This window comes from Oryx dammah, unplaced genomic scaffold (assembly GCF_014754425.2).
Source record: "Oryx dammah isolate SB20612 unplaced genomic scaffold, SCBI_Odam_1.1 HiC_scaffold_19, whole genome shotgun sequence".
NCBI lineage: Eukaryota > Metazoa > Chordata > Mammalia > Artiodactyla > Bovidae > Oryx > Oryx dammah.
The window spans coordinates 1,242,255-1,260,894 of NW_024070203.1; the positions used below are offsets into that span (position 1 = coordinate 1,242,255).

At 45.0% G+C, this 18,640-nt stretch overlaps 1 protein-coding gene across 2 annotated transcripts in view; it reads right to left on the bottom strand.

The window, feature by feature from the left end:
• KCNQ5 (potassium voltage-gated channel subfamily Q member 5) overlaps positions 1–18,282 on the bottom strand; it is a 626,149-nt gene extending 607,867 nt beyond the window's left edge. For both annotated transcript variants that reach the window (XM_040261809.1, XM_040261808.1), the window contains exon 1: positions 17,882–18,282. In XM_040261809.1, the coding sequence (XP_040117743.1) occupies positions 17,882–18,282 (401 nt within the window). The remainder of the gene's footprint in view (positions 1–17,881) is intronic.
• Positions 18,283–18,640: the final 358 nt, after the last annotated feature.

Here is an 18,640-nt window from a genome sequence, read left to right on the forward strand (position 1 = left end):
CAGCTGCCCCTGCCTTATTTCAAGCCCTTCAGCACAGCCCCGCCCTCACATCAGGGCTCTCTTCTCTTCAGGACCGCTTTTCTCAGGATGTGATTTCTTCCCCGTGAAACCCGTGACCTCAGAGCATCTGAGGCTGCAGACCTGTCCACTCCAAAGTGGCCCAGGCTCCCTCCAGGGTCTGCTCGCTGCCCCCACTCTATGCTGGCTACCTGCATCACTGCCTTTTCTTATATTTACATCTTCATTTCCACTCCTTTTTTTTAAGAAGTTGATTTTAAAACTTTTTCAACACATTTTGTATTTTTATTTAGGTATATTTGATGGGCAGTATTATATTAGTTTCAGGTGTACAACATAGACATTCAATATTTTTGAATTCAATAACTTAAAGTTATTGTGAAATACTGGGTATATTCCATGAGCTGTACCTCTTTGAACCTTCTTAACTTTATACATAGTGCTTTGTACCTTTTAATCCCCCACCTCTTTCTTGCCCTCCCCCAGGCCTCTCCCCACTGGTATTTTCTGTTTTGGTAACTTCAGTCACTTTTTAAATATTTTAGGTTCCACATATAAATGAAAACTTATAGTATTTGTCTTTCTTGAATACCCTCCATATCCAGCCATGGTGCTGCAAATGGCAAAATTTCATTCTTTTTTTTCATGGCTGAGTAGCATTGCATTGTTGTGTGTGTGTGGGTGTGACATTTTCTTTATCCATTCATCTGAACATGTAGGTTGCTCAAAATGGATGAAATACCTAAATGTAAGACAGGAAACAATAAAACTCCTAGAAGAAAATAGAGGCAGAATACTCTTTGACATGTCTTAGAACTTATTTTGGGGGGACCTGTCTCCTTAGCAAGAAAAACCAAGCAAAAACTAAATCCAAATTAGACCTAATTAAACTTAAAAGATTTTGCACACCGAAGGACACCATCAACCAAACAAAAAGACAACCTAACAAATGGCAGAAGATATTTGCAAATGATGTGTCTCATAAGTGATTCATATCCAAAGTGTATAATTCCAATATCTAAAAACAAATAGCCTAATTAAAAAACAGACAGAAGACGTGAATACACATTTTCCTGAAGAAGATATACAGATGGCTAGCATACACATGAACACACAGTCAACATCACTAATCATTAGAGAAATGCAAATTGAAGGCGCCATGAGATACCCGGGTCAGAATGGCTGTCATCAAAAAGACAACCAAAATGATAGCTGTTGGAGAGGGTGTGGAGAAAAGGGCCGCTACACGGTCGGTGGAAATGCAAACTGGAACGACCACTATGGAGTGCAGTGTGGCAGTCCCCTGAAAAACTGAAGACAGAGTGGCCAAATGACCCAGGAATTCCAGCCCTGGGCGTATATTTGAAGGCAGTGAAATCACCAGTGTGAAAAGCCACATGCGCCTCAATGTTCATAGCTTCCTTTTCTTCCATACAATATTCTCAGCCCTTTGCAGTCTGTCCCCGAGACGGTGGACAGTGCAGTGCCCTTTTCTTTCTCTTCTTTCTTACAGAGACCCACCCCTCTTTCCCCTCTCTCCTCCCCAAACACTGCTGCTGCTGCTGCTAAGTCACATCAGTCGTGTCCGACTCTGTGTGACCCCGTAGACGGCAGCCCACCAGGCTCTCCCGTCCCTGGGATTCTCCAGGCAAGAACACTGGAATGGGTTGCCTTTTCCTTCTCCAATGCATGAAAGTGAAAAGTGAAACTGAAGTCACTCAGTCATGTCCAACTCTTAGCGACCCTATGGCCTGCAGCCTACCAGGCTCCTCCATCCATGGGAGTTTGCAGGCAGGAGTACTGGAGTGGGGTGCCATTGCCTTCTCCATCCCCAAACACCAGTATTCCCTAAACTTCTCTCCTTACATTCTTCTCTAACCGCTTTCATCTCATCACCATAACCCCTACATCGGTAACTAGTAACCCTCCTCCTCTCTCTCCCAAAGTTCAAACAGGTTCAACAGGCTCAAACAGGTTACATGCTCACCTGTGCGTCCCATGTCTTCCTAAAACACAACCCAGCATCTTTGCTTAGTCACAGTCGTATCTGCTTGAAACCTTGAAAACTTGGGATTCTTTCATCTCTTTCGTCGACCAAACGTGGATCCAGAGCTAAGAACTCTGCTTCTCCCCTTAAACTCTCTGCTGTGCTCCCCTCCTTCACATTCCCAGCACCCCTTGCTCCAGGCCAGGTCCTCACGAAGCTATGGCTCTCTCTGCACTTCCCAACCCTCAGGTCCTAACTCTCAAGCAACCACCAACTTCACAAGAGGCTCTACAAATAAGTATAAAAAACACACAATAGTTTTATTGTGAATGGATCTCTCAAATGTATTATCCTGTGCTTTGGAAATTTATATTAAGGCTGCAATGTGGAAAGGGACTTTGGATCAAGAACAAATCCCCCCCAAAAATTTTTTTAGGTAATTGCCTTTAACTTTTTTTGGAGGAAAAAAGAATGTTCTCTCATTAATGACAATTGTTAACTATGGTATCTACCTTTGAATTACAGGAGTGTTCTGTTTTCTCCAGCAAAATGTGATAGCTTCTTGACTGTTCTAGGAGGTTGTCTAGGCTACCTCTTTTGGTGCCATCTATAAACTTATTTTTTATTATCACTTCCTGCCCTGAAGCCTGGAATAAAACTTCATACCCATGAGCTCTGGTAAACAACACTCCATGGCATGACCCAACTAGTTTGGGAACAGTCATTTGTAAAGTAACTCATCACGTCCAACACTGGGAGCAAAAGTTCTGGATTCATGTAAGGGAATCTTCCCTACTAAAGATAACTTCCCCTTTCAGTGGAATGACTACAATCCCTTCCACTGGGTGGAGGAAGGAAAGGGTCAGTGAAGCGTGGTCCCACCAAACTGGTGACCTGGATGACTGTGGAAAAGTCAACACTATTGGCACAAATGTGATTTGCACCCTTTTTCCTTCCCTTGTGTGTCTCCTGTCCTACCTTTGGAAGGTCTGCAGGCCATCTCAGGTGGCGCTAAGAACCCGCCTGCCAGTGCAGGAGACATATGAGACACAGGATTGATCCCTGGGTCAGGAAGATCCCCTGGAGGAGGGCACGGCAACCCACTCCAGTATTCTTGCCTGGAGACTCCCATGGACAGAGGAGCCTGATGGGCTGCAGTCCACAGGGGACACAGAGTCAGACATGAGTGACTCAGCACAAGTTGGTTCCTTTGTGCTGACTCTGAACCATCTCTTTGGGTTTATTCTTTGGTGGATCTGAATCTAACGGATTTATCTGCTTTTCTTCTATGAAAAAAAAAAAAAAACTTGGATACCAATTTGAATTTTCAAGCTTGGAAATAATTTTGCCCCTAAACACACTGACTGTCATTTCTGCCAAGTGTCAAGGACCGCGTGAACACGGGAGTGGAGTAGATGCCCCTTGGGTCCAAGATCTTATTGTGAAGGTGATCAATGTGTCCCCTAAAGTCATTCTGGACCTAGAGCCAGACACCCTGGAATGTGAAGTCGAGCAGGCCTTAGAAAGCATCACTACGAACAAGCTAGTGGAGGTGATGGAATTCCAGTGGAGCTGTTTCAAATCCTGAAAGATGATGCTGCAAAAGTGCTGCACTCAATATGCCAGCCAATTTGGAAAACTCAGCAGTGGCCACAGGACTGGAAAAGGTCAGTTTTCATTCAAACCTCAAAGAAAGGCAACGCCAAAGAATGCTCAAACTACTGTGCAATTGCACTCATCTCAGATGCTAGTAAAGTAATGCTCAAAATTCTCCAAGCCAGGCTTCAGCAATATGTGAACCGTGAACTTCCTGATGTTCAAGCTGGTTTTAGAAAAGGCAGAGGAACCAGAGATCAAATTGCCAACATCTGCTGGATCATCAAAAAGGCAAGAGAGTTCCAGAAAAACATCTATTTCTGCTTTATTGACTATGCCAAAGCCTTTGACTGTGTGGATCACAATAAACTGTGGACAATTCTAAAAGAGATGGGAATACCAGACCACCTGACCTGCCTCTTAAGAAATCTATATGCAGGTCAGGAAGCAACAGTTCGAACTGGACATGGAACAACAGACTGGTTCCAAATAGGAAAAGGAGTACGTCAAGGCTGTATACTGTCACACTGCTTGTTTAACCTATATGCAGAATACATCATGAGAAATGCTGGGCTGGAAGAAGCACAAGCTGGAATCAAGATTGCCGGGAGAAATATCAGTAACCTCAGATATGCAGATGACACCACCCTTATGGCAGAAAGTGAAGAGGAACTAAAGAGCCTCTTGATGAAAGTGAAAGAGGAGAGTGAAAAAGTTGGCTTAAAGCTCAACATTCAGAAAACGAAGATCATGGCATCCGGTCCCATCACTTCATGGGAAATAGATGGGGAAACAGTGGAAACAGTGTCAGACTTTATTTTGGGGGGCTCCAAAATCACTGCAGATGGTGATTTCAGCCCTGAAATTAAAAGACGCTTACTCCTTGGAAGGAAAGTTATGACCAATGAAGATAGCATATTGAAAAGCAGAGACATTACTTTACCAACAAAGGTCCGTCTAGTCAAGGCTATGGTTTTTCCTGGTGTCATGTATGGATGTGAGAGTTGGACTGTGAAGAAAGCTGAGTGCTGAAGAATTGATGCTTTTGAACTGTGGTGTTGGAGAAAACTTTTGAGAGTCCCTTGGACTGCAAGGAGATCCAACCAGTCCATTCTAAAGGAGATCAGTCCTGGGTGTTCATTCGAAGGTCTGATGCTAAAGCAGAAACTCCAGTACTTTGGCCACCTCATGAGAAGAGTTGACTCATTGGGAAAGACTCTGATGCTGGGAGGGATTGGGGGCAGGAGGAGAAGGGGATGACAGAGGATGAGATGGCTGGATGGCATCACCGACTGACGGACATGAGTTTGAGTGAACTCCGGGAGTTGGTGATGGACAGGGAGGCCTGGCGTGCTGCAATTCATGGGGTCGCAAAGAGTCAGAAACGACTGAGCAACTGAACTGAACTGAATTGAGTCATTTGCATTGACATCCAACTTCCTTTTCCATTTAATGGAGCAGAACAGAACTACAAGATCTAATCATCTGACATGGTACCTTTAAAATTAGTATAATGTCACTGTGTATTTCTGTCAGCTCACTGTAAATCTAGTTCAGAAATACACCTAAAATAATCAAATGCACCTTCGAGACTGCAGTGAACACGCATTCTTGGGCACTTGGATGCTGAATAAATGAGTGAAAGAACGAATGAATCCTGGCCTCATGGAAGGCATGACAAAATATCTTCCCTCCATGTACTAGAAGAAAGAAAGCTAACAAGAGTAGAAATTTAGAATACCTACTGAAGATAAATGGGCCTTTTTATTTGACTTAAAACAACAACAACAACAACAAATTTTGGTTTGCATTATTTTCTGTAAGTCATTTTGGGGAGAAAAAGTAACATCCTCAAAGTATTATGAAGCAGCATTGGGTTCATTTCTATTTTTAAACATACTTGGGAGCAAATTGAACATACTCAGAATGTTTTATTAACCAGAACATTCAGCTTAACCACAGTGGGAATCACTATGATCAGTGGGAGCTCCTGGGTTTGGTTTCTGTGTGGGATGCACTGCACAGCACGCCCACCTGCACAGCGACTGGGCACCCAGCTTCAAAGATCTCCAAGGGGCCAAGAGAGGCGGCTGACAGCAGTTCTCTATGGTGACTGGACTTTACCCTGAAAAGTCCTTTAATGGGAGCAGTAGCTAAATGATACTGGAAAAGGGCCAACCTTTGCTTTTATCCTGTCAACTCAGAGAGGTGGGTTTGCAGCTCTGTAAATGCATATCCTCCTGAAGTAAAAGTTCCTTGACAGAATAAGCTGTGTCTTATGTCTGCTCAGTCTCTGTAGTTCCTGTGTAGTTCAGGTCCTTACAAAAAGCTTGAGGTCACATTATTGAACAAATACTGATCAAGTAACATTCTACTACAAATGGGAAAGCTGAGAAAGGTATCCAATGACTGAAAATCATGGGCGAAGAATCCAAATTCTCAATCTCATCCAGTCCCTCATTCACTCAGTTTAGAGAAACAGGAACCCTAAGCTTGGCATTCATTCCATAAAGACTATAGGAATCTCTTTCACAAAGCCTATGCTTCGGAAAAATCCCCAACTAGGAATAAGTACAGGTGGTTTTCTATGTCATATGCAATCCTCTGACAACTTGCATCTTGAGTCCATACTTTAATCTCCAATTAAAGAGGAAAACTGCAGCTCTCTGTTGCCAAATTATAGATCTATTTCTTGGCTCACTGAGAAAGGAAACTGCTAACGACTGTAAACAGTCTGTGTGATAATTTTTTTTTTTATGGAAGTATAGTGGACATCCAAATTATGTCAGTTTCACATGTATGGTGTAGTGATTTGACAATCAAGTACATTATGAAACGACCACTAAGTCTAGTCACAGACTGTCACTAGATAAAGTTATTATAACATTATAGACTATATTCTTCATGCTGCATATTACATCCCATGACTTATTTATTCTATAACTGAAAGCCTGTACCTCTCATCCACTTCATCTATTACACCCAACTCCCTGCTCCCTGCCCTTCTGACAACCACCGGTTTGCTCTGTCTATATAAACCTATTTCCATTTTGTTTGTTCATTTGTTTTGTTTTTTAGACTCCACATTTAAGTGAGATCATGTGGTATTTGTTGTTCTGACTCATTTTACTCAGCATAATGCCCTTAACGTCCAACCCTATCACTGCAAATGGCAAGATTTCATTCTTTTTTATGGCTGAGCAATATTCCATTATATATATATATATATACATCACATCTTCTTTGTCCATTCATCTATTAATGTACATGTGATGAATATTTTTAAGTTAATTGCTATTTAACTCTATGTTACATATTAACTCTAAACATATTTTAGATTTCTTTAATATGCCTTTTTCTACAATAATTCCATCAGAAATAAAAAATAACCTCTAGTTTATCAGTTATATACAGTAGTGAACTTCCAAAATGGAAAGCATAATTTTTAAAAATATTATTCACTGCATCTCTGATTACTCCCAGATTTCAGAAATAATAGGTATATATTAGAAAGCCTTAGAACAACTTTAAGGCTTCACTCTTTGATTTCTTCAGAAACCTGAGCCTAACTAAAACCCAGGAAAAATAGTTTTCTCTAAGCCTCACATCTTTCTAGAAGCCTCAGTTAATTGCTGCAGGGCAGTGAGTACATTAGGTGGCCCAGTCTGCTCATGCAGGACACACCTGCAGCCTGTAAGGAATTATAAGGTCAGCGCATCTCCTGATTAAGAGCAGACAGCTTTAAAAGGAAGAGAAATCAAATAATACAATGTGGTAAAAAGAAATGAGGAAAAACCTCATTCCAGAAATATGGATGCCAAGAGAGGAGGGAAACAAAACAAAACAAAACCTAGGAGCAGTTTAATTTGCGGAAAGATGACGGGGCAAATGAAGGAAAGAAAAGAAGAAATATCAAGGGCTTCCCCTATGTGTATGAAGGAGGGGAGCATGGAGCCTAAATGCAAGACATCTATACTAGTGTGAAGAAAACACAAGTATTCTATTAGTTTAAAGAAAGAAAATTCTGTAAAATCAGTTGTAGCCAATAGTTCTACCTTCAGCCATTATGAAATGTAAACAAGCAATTGCTGCTATTTTATGTGAATTTTAGTTATTCTGCAATGAGAGTATAAGTTTGAAATATGTTTATAGGAAATGCTATTAAGAAGTTATTATACCAATATGGGTTCTTAACATAAGTGGCTCTACAATTAAAACTAGTAGAACTTAAGGAAATTTCTCTTTGAAAACTAAAATGTTATAACATTCAAATAGTCCTCCTGGTAGCAATAAACTAGGTAAATTTTGATTAAAAACAAAGGATAAAAATCTGGGCTTGATGCCATAGGAGATACAAAAAAAAAAAAAGGTACTTTGGTTTCTTTAGACACAAATTATTTGTGAAGCATTAAACAATCCAATTAGAAAGCAATGCAAGAATGTAATTAAGGAGTAAAATACACGGTCCAAATAATAAAAGCTATGGGAGGTAAATAAAAGGAAGGAAATAAGCCAGAGCTATCAAGAAAACCTTTATGGAAAAATTAAAACTTGGGCTGGTTAGAATTTGGAGACAGAGAAAAAAATATTGCTAATACTAAAATAAGTATTTTGCCTATACTATATTGCTAAGAACTATACCAGACCCCAGAGCCGTTTTTAAATTATACCATCCACGTGAAATGAGGGGCCTGTGCCCACAAGCACTGCCCACGATCAGGATTCAGTGGTAAGGATGCAGGCTCTCAGTCAGCCTGCCTGGTTCTGAGTCCTTCCTCCAGGAACTCGGGGGCCGACTGTGGTCAGGTCACGAGCACTCCCCTTGACTCAGCATCCTGGGTTCACTGTTACCCAGTGAACTTCCCTGTGGTCAAGGTCTACATCACTCCCCTTTTTGAACCACCAGCATCGAGCACATTCAGCGGTACACGCAATGCCTGCCGGGTGTTCATCACAATGCATCATTTAAATAAAAAAGAGAAATTATGACATGATAGTTCATGCTGCTGTGGCTGAAGCTCCAATACTTTGGCCACTGGATTCAAAGAGCCGACTCACTGGAAAAGACCCTGATGCTGGGAAAGACTGAAGGCAGGAGGAGAAGGGGGCGGCAGAAGATGAATCGGTTGGATGGCATCACCGACTCAACGGACAGGCGTTTGAGCAAACTCTGGGAGATGGTGAAGGACAGGGCAGGGAAACCTGGCCTGCTGCAGTCCATGGGGTCGCAGTCAGACATGACTGAGCGACTAAACAACAACGTGATTATAAAGGATCATCCTGCCACGGACTGAAGAAGGGAGAGAGCTTCTCAAATTACCTCCCAGGTACTATAAATGGAAGCAACGGACACTATGACTAAGTGTGTAAAGAAGTTTTTTCTTTATATACAGTTAATATCTTTCAAAGTATGATATAAACTCTGGATGATCTTTTCATTTCTATTGCATTTTATTCAAATGCCTTATTTACTCGTAGAGGAGCAAAAATAAGGTAAATGTAAATATTTGCACTAACAAGTTCTCTGCTAGGATAGAGTGTATATGGAATACATGTGTGCAGATATAGACAAAGATTTAAAATGGAAAAAGTGCAAAGCATTTTTCAGTTTATAAACAGATGACTTCAGTAGCATTTAGGAAACTGATCACAAAGGGTCAAAAGGATCGCCTAAAACTCTGAGAGCCATCAAGCTATTTTAAAAATTATGAAAAATGCAGTTGTGTGGCCAATCTGTCTCCCCTGTTGAAACCAAATAACACTTCAAATAGTATCCATGAAACGGCTGAAGGAAAAGAAAATTGTAATGAAAACATCTACCCATCGTTAAACACAACTGGAAGCTGTGGCCGCCCCGCAATTGTGCTTCACGCAGTTTCAAAGGGGCCGGCTGGGTGAAAACTTGCTCTGCTGAGCTCTCATCTGCCAAAATAGCCATTTGCAATTAAAAATTAAAACCACTGGCACCTGTTCTTCACAAGCAATTATTAAAAGACGGCTGGCTACCTTCCTGGCTTGTAGTGGTTTCTGCATCAAGACTTCATGCCATTTTGAAATATTCTTCTCTTACGTTTCATTTCTCTCAGGTCATAAAGTTCCCAAGACTGAGATTTTAACACTTTCAACATTTCTAATTGTAATATGAACCAGACTTCTCTGGTGGCTCAGATGGTAAAGCGTCTGCCTACAATGCGGGAGACCCAGGTTTGATCCCTGGGTCGAGAAGATTCCCCTGGAGAAGGAAATGGCAATCCACTCCAGTTCTCTTGCCTGGAAAATCCCATGGACAGAGGAGCCCAGTAGGCTACAGTCCATGGGGTTGCAAAGTGTCAGACACTTCTCTTACGTTTCATTTCTCTCAGGCCATAAAGTTCCCAAGACTAAGATTTTAACACTTTCAACGTTTCTAATTGTAATATGATCCTCGAATACTACAGCATTGTTTCAATTTCTGAAAACAGACTGATTTGAGCATTTTATGTTTTATTATACATGTGCATTTTATTATACATAAATATTTTATTAAAATGTTATTAGATTAGCAGGGCATAAAGCAGTGTAACTTGTACAAGGCCTCACTGTATTTAAGGGAAATCAGTGGTTTTTTAAAGAATTCAGGAGCAAAAATAAAATGCAAACATCAATTTCCGCAGACAGAGGCTTAACTCTGAACAGAATACATATGTAAATAAAAAAGTCACTCATCAGGTCTGTTTGAGCCCTGAAACAGGGAGTGGCCGAGAGAGTCAAATTCCATCTTCCTCCAGGAAACCATGCGTGGATTTGGGGGCAGTGCGGGGTGTCAGTAAGGGCTTCAGTCTGCAAGCATGAAGTATCTTCTATGTGGGGACACGGGTCTGTGTGCAGGTGACACAGCAGAGAAGCGGACAGAGAGCCTCTCCCCCGTCCCCCTTAAGAAACTGGGCAGAGGCAGGCAGCAAACAGACCCTTCTTCCTCTCCTCCTCAAATGGGGATTGGGGGGAGTGGCGCCATCTGTTTAATTCCTCAGAAAGACCCCCTTGGCTGCTATGAGGCCCACAGACCTCACCAGGAGTTAGGAGTTAATGCGAATAATTAGGAGGTGACCCTGCAGCTCAGAGCTGAGGAAGGGAAATTTTGAAAAGATCAAAGGGAAAATCTGAAAGCAGTGGTGTGGGGAGTTAGGCTAATCTTGATCTCCAAGACACTACGTTGCTAAGTATCTGTGCTAAGTTCTTTCAGCTGTGTCCAACTCTTTGTGACTTCCCCCACGGACGGTAGCCCGCCAGGCTCCTCTGTCCATGGGATTCTCCAGGCAAAAATACTGGAGTGGGTTGCCATGCCTTCTTCCAAGGGATCTTCCCAACCCAGGGATGGAACCCGCGTCTCTTAGGTCTCCTCTCTTGGCAGGTGGGTTCTTTACCAGTAGCGCCACCTGGGAAACCCTCATTACTGAGTATGGTTCAGTTCAGTTCAGTCGCTCAGTCGTGTCCAACTCTTTGCGACCCATGAATCGCAGCACGCCAGGCCTCCCTGTCCATCACCAACTCCCGGAGTTCACTCAGACTCACGTCCATCGAGTCAGTGATGCCATCCAGCCATTTCATCCTCTGTCGTCCCCTTCTCCTCCTGTCCCCAATCCCTCCCAGCATCATGTGATAATAAAATCTTGTCCTATTTTCACTGCAACAACAACAAAACTATTTGCTGCTTTCAGTATTAAAATCAGAATTCAAATGTAAGAAAAGAGAAAGTATCAAGTCGCTCATTACAAATACTTCTTCCCCTTTGGATAAGACTTCAGACCCTCACCACCTCCACTACTGTGACTGTATCACAAACACTGCTGTGACTGCTTCACAGATGGGATTTGGAAACCCAGGAAGGTGAAATTACCCATTCCAAGTCACAAAGAGAATTAGTGGGAAAATTGGAAGCAAAGCAAAGACTTCCTACTTCTGGACCCATACCTTTCTCCTTGAAGTGAATCATCAGTATCTTCAGTTCAGTTCAGTCGCTCAGGCACATCCAATTCTTTGCGACCCCAAAGGACTGTAGCAAGAAAATCACAAATGCTGGTAATTCCTTTAGCTCTGCTTCACTCTGCAATTCCTCTATGGAAAGTTTCCAAGGAAAATGATTTACTTACTCGTAAAGCAAGCTTATGAATTGTGGTGTTGGAGAAGACTATTGAGAGTCCCTTGGACTGCAAGGAGGTCCAACCAGTCCATCCTAAAGGAGATCAGTCCTGAGTGTTCACTGGAAGGACTGATGTTGAAGCTGAAACTCCAATACTTTGGCCACCTGATGCGAAGAGCTGACTCATTTGAAAAGACCCTGATGCCAGGAAAGATTGAAGGCAGAAGGAGAAGGGGACGACAGAGGATGAGATGGTTGGATGGCATCACCGACGCGATGGACATGGGTTTGAGTAAACTCCAGGAGTTGGTGATGGACAGGGAGGCCTGGTGTGCTGCGGTTCATGGGGTCACAAAAAGTTGAACATCACTGAGCAACAGAACTGGACTGAAAGCAAGTGTTTATGGAGGGTCTGCTAGATACAGGGCATCTTGCTAGGTACTTAGGACTCAGAGATCTGTAGGAGATTTTCTGCAGGGGAAGTTCACCCTCTCACGGAATAGACAGACCAAGTAGCTAACAATGACCACATGGCCTGGCAAGCACCACAGTAATGACATTCCCGGGGCCGGGGAACCTGAGACAAGAAGCACCTGCATTAACCCGGCATCCGGGACACAAGCCCAAGAGAGGTGATCTTTGAACTGTGTTTTGAAGAAGCTGTAGGAGTTGGGCAGCCAGAGGGTTAAGGAGTAAGGAAAACCCCAGGGAACAGTGAGAGCAAACACTGTCTAGCAGAAGACACAAGAGAGCAAGGCTGGGGCTCTGAGGAGAAGCGTTAGAGATGAGACATGAAGGGGGGCACAGGCCACCTCAGGAGGGGTCTTGGGAGCCAATCCAGTGAATCTGGAGTTCACTTACACTCCTGTCCCCACCTTCCCAGCGCCCAGCCATCCCCCACCCGCTTAAATCCCGTGTGTGATGTCATCTCAGTGAAGCTGCTTCAGCAAATGCCATCAGTGACCGCCTTCATCACTAGCCAATAAAATCCTAGCACATCTCTTCTAGTTATTTCTGCAGCAGCGGAAACACCAACCACGGCTCCTTCCTGTACACGTCTTCCTTCCGTTGCCTCAATGAAAAGAAAGTCTCTTGGCTTATCCCCCCGGCCCTGAGGTCGCCGTCACATTTCCCCAGGTCTTCTGTGAGCTCTTAACCTGCCCTCCACTGCCTGCCTGCGGGAGGTGCTCCCACCCTGCCCTCCACCTGTCCTCATCCCACTCTGCATCCCTGGGCTAACTCACTCCTCCTCTTGATTGCTTTTACCAGCACAAAACTGCTGGCAGCTTCCAAATCTAAATATCTGCTCTAGACATCAAGATTCTGCTCCAGATTTGAAAAAGCGGTCCTTCCTTCAAATATATTTTACTTATTTTTGCTCTCTTCTTGACAAAAAATGACAGGTGCTGGCTGCTGGTCTAAGACTCAATGGACAGAAACCGGGAGCAGCAGGTTCACTACCACGTGTTTATCCCTTGCAGTCTCCCCCCGAATGACTTACAAACACCTCAGACTCACTGAGTGCAAGTCTGAACTCATCATGTTCCCTGAACGTGTTCTCTCATCCTTTGTCCCGTATCTTAGTGAATGGTACTTCTGTTCCCCCAGTCACCCAGCTCAGAGTCATCCTTCTCATCTGGAGTGATGAAAACACTCCAAGTTCTACCTACTTAACTGTTTTCTAATTAAATCCCTCCTTCTTGTCCCCACGGTTGCTGCCTGAGCTCCTCAGGAAGACATCTCTCACCTGCCTGTAACAGAGTAAGGCATGATTCAACAGACATCGTTGAATCCTGTTCCACAGACATCCATGAATTTATGGATACAAGAACACGAGAATGAGTGGGAAAGTTAGCCAGTTGCTGAAAACTTCTCACCAGCCACATTGGTTCTATTTGGTACCTTTCAATCCACGGACTGAACCAATGAAAGCCACATCTTTCTGAAATTCGTATCTGATGACATCATCCCTGATTATCAGCATTCAGTGACCAGTCGTTCCTACAGGATGAAGACTAGATTCCATGACTGGCATCAGAAGTCACCCAACGTCAGGGACGTGTGTTATTGCTCTGCCCTCTTTTCCTGAGGTTGTTCTCATCCTATAAATACTCCCCAATACCCGGAACTACTGACATGATTCCAATTCCACATCTTTACCTATGCTTTTCCCTCCAGCAAGATGGCTCACTGCACTCCCCTCCCACCCTTGCTTTCACACCTGAAAATTAACTAGTCATTTGCTAAAACTCAGCCTGTGCTTCACTTCCTCTCTGGAGCCTGTGCTGAACTTTCCACCCTGGGTTCCACTTCTCCCTCTTCCTATAAGACTCTGTACTCGCTCCTAGAACAGCAGTATTTCACTGCTGTTCACAGGCTTACACTCACCCCCTGATGGAATCTTTTCCCTTCTTAAGAATGGAGGCCCCCACCTTATTAATCTGGGAATTAGCAAAATGGAGATTCAAATATTTGCAGATGGATTGGTAAATAAATGGATGAGTAGATGGAGAAGGGTCTTGGAAAGATTACAGGCAAGGAGATAATGTGATAAGATGTGCATTTTAAGAAAACACTTTGCTGCCAGAGCAAAGAGCTGGAAGGATCATAACACAAATCAGAGACTATTACAAAGAATCCAACAGAGATGTACAGAGAAACAGACAGGGAGAGTAGCAGTAGCAAAGGAGAGAAGGGAATGGATCTGAAGAAAAAAAAAAACTTATAAAGTGAACACACAGATTTTACTGTTTGTATGGCTGGCCAGCAGGAGCAAGCTTGAAAAAAGTGAAGACATCAAGAATGGCTTCTAGGTTCCCAGCTTAGACATAAAGTATCTACACATTCTGATCCATAGCATTAAGCCAGGCAAAGATACACCACAAATTTATATGTGGAGCCAATCATGCATTTGGCTTCCCTGATAGCTCAGTTGATAAAGAATTCACCTTCAATGTAGGAGACCCCAGTTCGATTTCTGGGTCAGGAAGATCCAGTAGAGAAGGGTTAGGCTACCAACCCCAGTATTCTTGGGCTTCACTTGTGGCTTAGCTGGTAAAGAATCTGCCTGCAATGCAGGAGACCTGGGTTTGATCCCTGGGTTGGGAAGATCTCATGGAGAAGGGAAAGGGTACCCATTCTAGTATTCTGGCCTGGAGAATTCCATGGACTACACAGTCCATGGGGTCGCAAAGAGTCAGACACGACTGAGTCACTTCACTTTCTTTCACTTTCTATTAAACTAAAGGGCAGCTGAAAACAGGAAGCTAGGAAACATAGTTGCCTGGTAAATCCTAAATTATCATAAGAGAAGAGACTTTCCTAATCTCCAGCGATTCACAAAGATGGGAAGAAAGTATTTATAGCAGGTCATCTCTTGCTCTTTCCAGCCATGTCATCAGCGGGCTGGGGACACACACACACACACACACACACTTGAAACTATGCTTTATACTATTAAAATACCATTACAATCATGGTTTTTGCATATTTAACAGAAATGTCTCTTTACCAGAAACATAACTTTAAACATACTTTTCTTGCTTCTTGGCAATGAAAACACAAATCAACAGAGTAAATCCATCCCTGAAGTATACGCCTCATTCATCACGGTACACTTGCTCTTGGCAAGAACCATAATGTGCTACAAAAACTGTTATTAAAGTAAGATTTGGGGATTCCCAGGTTGGCAAGGAATTAGTTACTTGCACTGCTTTAGGAATTGTTTTCTTATAATTTCTTTTATTATTAATGGTCTTGTTAGACTTATAGTTCAAAGTAACTTTCCTTTAGGAATCTAATGTATAAAGCCCAGCTATTCGAAAGCTTACTTAAATCATAAGTGGCCTGTCCTCCTAGGCCAGCTGTAGTTGTGCACAACCTCCCAGAAGATGATTCCGACTTTGTGGCAACATGAGTCTAGCAACCCCTGCCCCATCACTACTCAGTCATTAGTTTCAGACTCTGGAAATTACTAATTAAAAAGTTTACAAAAGCATGTGGTATTGATCAGTACACAATGTGTTTTGTTTCTACCACTAAAGACACTGGCTGACTGATAAAGATTGGTGAGTAGAGAATTATTCAAACTTGAACCTCTTGAACAATCATTTGTCAAAAATTTAAGATTCTGTAAGGCCAGAAAAACCTATTATAGCCTAACATATTGAAAATAAAACGTTGCATTACAAGAAGTCCTCATTCATGTTCAAGGGTAACACTCAGCAAATACAAAGCATGAGCACTAAGCAAGGTCATCTCTAACCCTTTCTGAATATACAATACACAAACTACCAAAAATTCAAGGCCGCCAAGTAGCATCATATTGTAAAATCAGAGTTATGAATATTCTGAGCAAACTCTTGTAAAAAAATCATCTTCCATACAGTATATACTTTGTTGCCAAACTGAGCACAGATCATATTGCTAAATGTTTTAGTGGATTCTGATAGGTCAAAATAATTTATCAGGCTCATCAGGTAATAGGATTAATTATATATCAACTCAGAGTGGATGAACATGTAAAGTATCAGTAGTGCTTCTCTAAGACTAGCATTTACTACAGTAACCACATTTAAGGAAATGTGAATCTTGCAAACATTATCCTTTTGATGTAATAATGATACTACACAACTTTCTCCTTGTGTACGTTGTAAGATGGAAAGTTGGCTGGAATATTCTGCCTAGTGCTAGATGTTCACATCAATCTGGGACTGTAAAATTTTCCAGACACCAGCGCCCCACAGATTGTAGACTCCACCAATTTCCTGACTACTACGTGGTAAAATTCCAGGCTCACCTATTTACAAAACCAGCCCCTTCCTCCATGTTATTTCAAAAGTGTTTCTGGACTTGATGCCAATCCTTCATCTCAGGTGAGAGCTGTGTTTCGATGACATGCCTCATTTCTAAAAAAGCACCTAATTCATGTCTTCCAAACCTTTTTTTTTTTTTTAACTAGGAAACAAGGAACCTATCCGGAAGTGCCTGCAACTTTCTCTACTGGCCTCCCGAGACTGAGACCTTCATATTCCATTTTGACAAAAAGAAGCAGAAAAGGGGAACGACCACGAGAGGAGAAAAAAGAAGCAAAAAAGAAAAGATGAAGGTGTAACGGCATAAAAACTACTGTAAAATGTCCACAGAAACGTAATTCTAACAGGAGATTAAATGAATGGACGTTGTGGGAAAAACAGTAGTAAACTTTAAAGCCACTGAAAGGTTTTAAATGCCTCAGGGAAAAATAAACATTTGCTTCCAATCATTTTCTCATTAAGCATTCTCTGCTAGATGGTGAGGCTTACTTAACACGCACACGCTCTGCTCCAAACCACCAGTGCCAACTTCACCCACTGCCTGATCCCAGTCCCCGGCGGGCGATGTGCCCCGCACCTCTGCCCGCGCCCCTGCGCGCCAGCGCCAGACTCCACGCCGGCTTCGGCCTCGGCGCCTGAGCGAACATCACCTCTCCTGGCCCTGCTCGCCTCCTCCAGACCTCTGCCACCTCTGCGACAGGAAGGATTACTTGCACGGAGAGATTTTCCGTTAGCTGCGGCTGAGGTCTGCGAGGCGTGTTTCCGGGCGCGCTGGCAACCTAGCTGCTGTCCCCACCGCGCAGTGGCCTCCCCAGCTCCGCCCCGGACCAAGACACAGGCCTGCGCCTCGCCTCTCTGAGCCGCGTCTACCCCGCCATCACCTCCTAACCTCTCCAACACTCTCCCAAGCTCCACGCGGGCGCACGGTCTCATGCGCCTTTCTCAGCTCCCGGGCGCCCCCCTCGGTTGGAACGGACGCATCTCGGGACCTCATCGCTCCCAATTATCCGCGCAGCCCGAGTCCCGCGCCTGCCTGGCTCTGTCCCTGAGCGCCCAGAGCTGCCGGGAAGCTCATTGGGTGCCCCACGGGGAAGTCTCCGTCTACAGGGGTGAGGGGGTGGGGCTCAGGGAGGTGGCAGGCGCCAGGAGGGAGACCCTAAACACGTGCAAAGAAATAAAACCCACCACGTGCGCGCGCGCGAGCGTGTGGGCTCGTGTATATGTGTGTGCGTGTATACGCGCGCGGCCAGCCAGGGCGTGGGCGCCGGGCTTCTCGGGGGACCGTGCAGGAGGGTCCCCCAGGCCGCCGCGGTGCGGGGGGGCGCGAGGTGGGACGCGGGTACTCACACGAACGCGTGGTAGACGAACGCCCAGCCGCGGGGCCTCTCCAGCACGTTGTACAGGTAGTTCTGCAGCCGCCGGTACTTGACGTTGCGCCGGCAGCTCTGGCCGCTGGTGTAGGAGAGCGGCTTCCCGAGCAGGCTCATCCGGGCGCCCTGCTTGCCCCGCCGGCTCTCCCGCAGGCCGCCGCCACCCAGCGCCGCCGCGCGGGTGCCCAGCAGCAGCAGCCCGTCGCCGCCGGCGGCCGCCGAGTTCAGCAGCGCCCTAGCCCGGCCCGACTCCACATCCTTCATGCCGCCGCCCGTGCGCCCCCCGCCCGCCGCCGCCGCCGCCGCCGCCGGCGCGCCGCTCCTCACCCAGAGCCCGGCGGCGCCGCCCTCCTCGCCGCCCGCGTGCTGGCGGGGCATGGCATCACCGCGGGCACCGCGAGGGGGGCCCCGGCGGAGGGGGCCGCGGCCTCATGCGCGCCGGCCGCTTTCGAGGAGGGAGCCGCCCCCGACGGGGCGCCCGGCGGCCAGCGAGCTGCGCGCCGGGGGGCGGAGAGGGCGCGCGGAGGAGGCGAGAAGTCCAGGTGTCCAGTAGCCTGCAGCTCCTTAGGCGAAATCGGGGCGTGTCGCGGGGGTGTCACTCCAAGAAGGCTCCTCCAGCCCCTCGGTCCCCGAGGCGGAAACTCCCTCCCGGCGAAGCGCCCCCCGGGGCTGGAGAGGGAGCTCCTGCGCGCGCACGCCGGGTGCCAGGCTCCCCACGCCGGAGGGGACCTGCGGC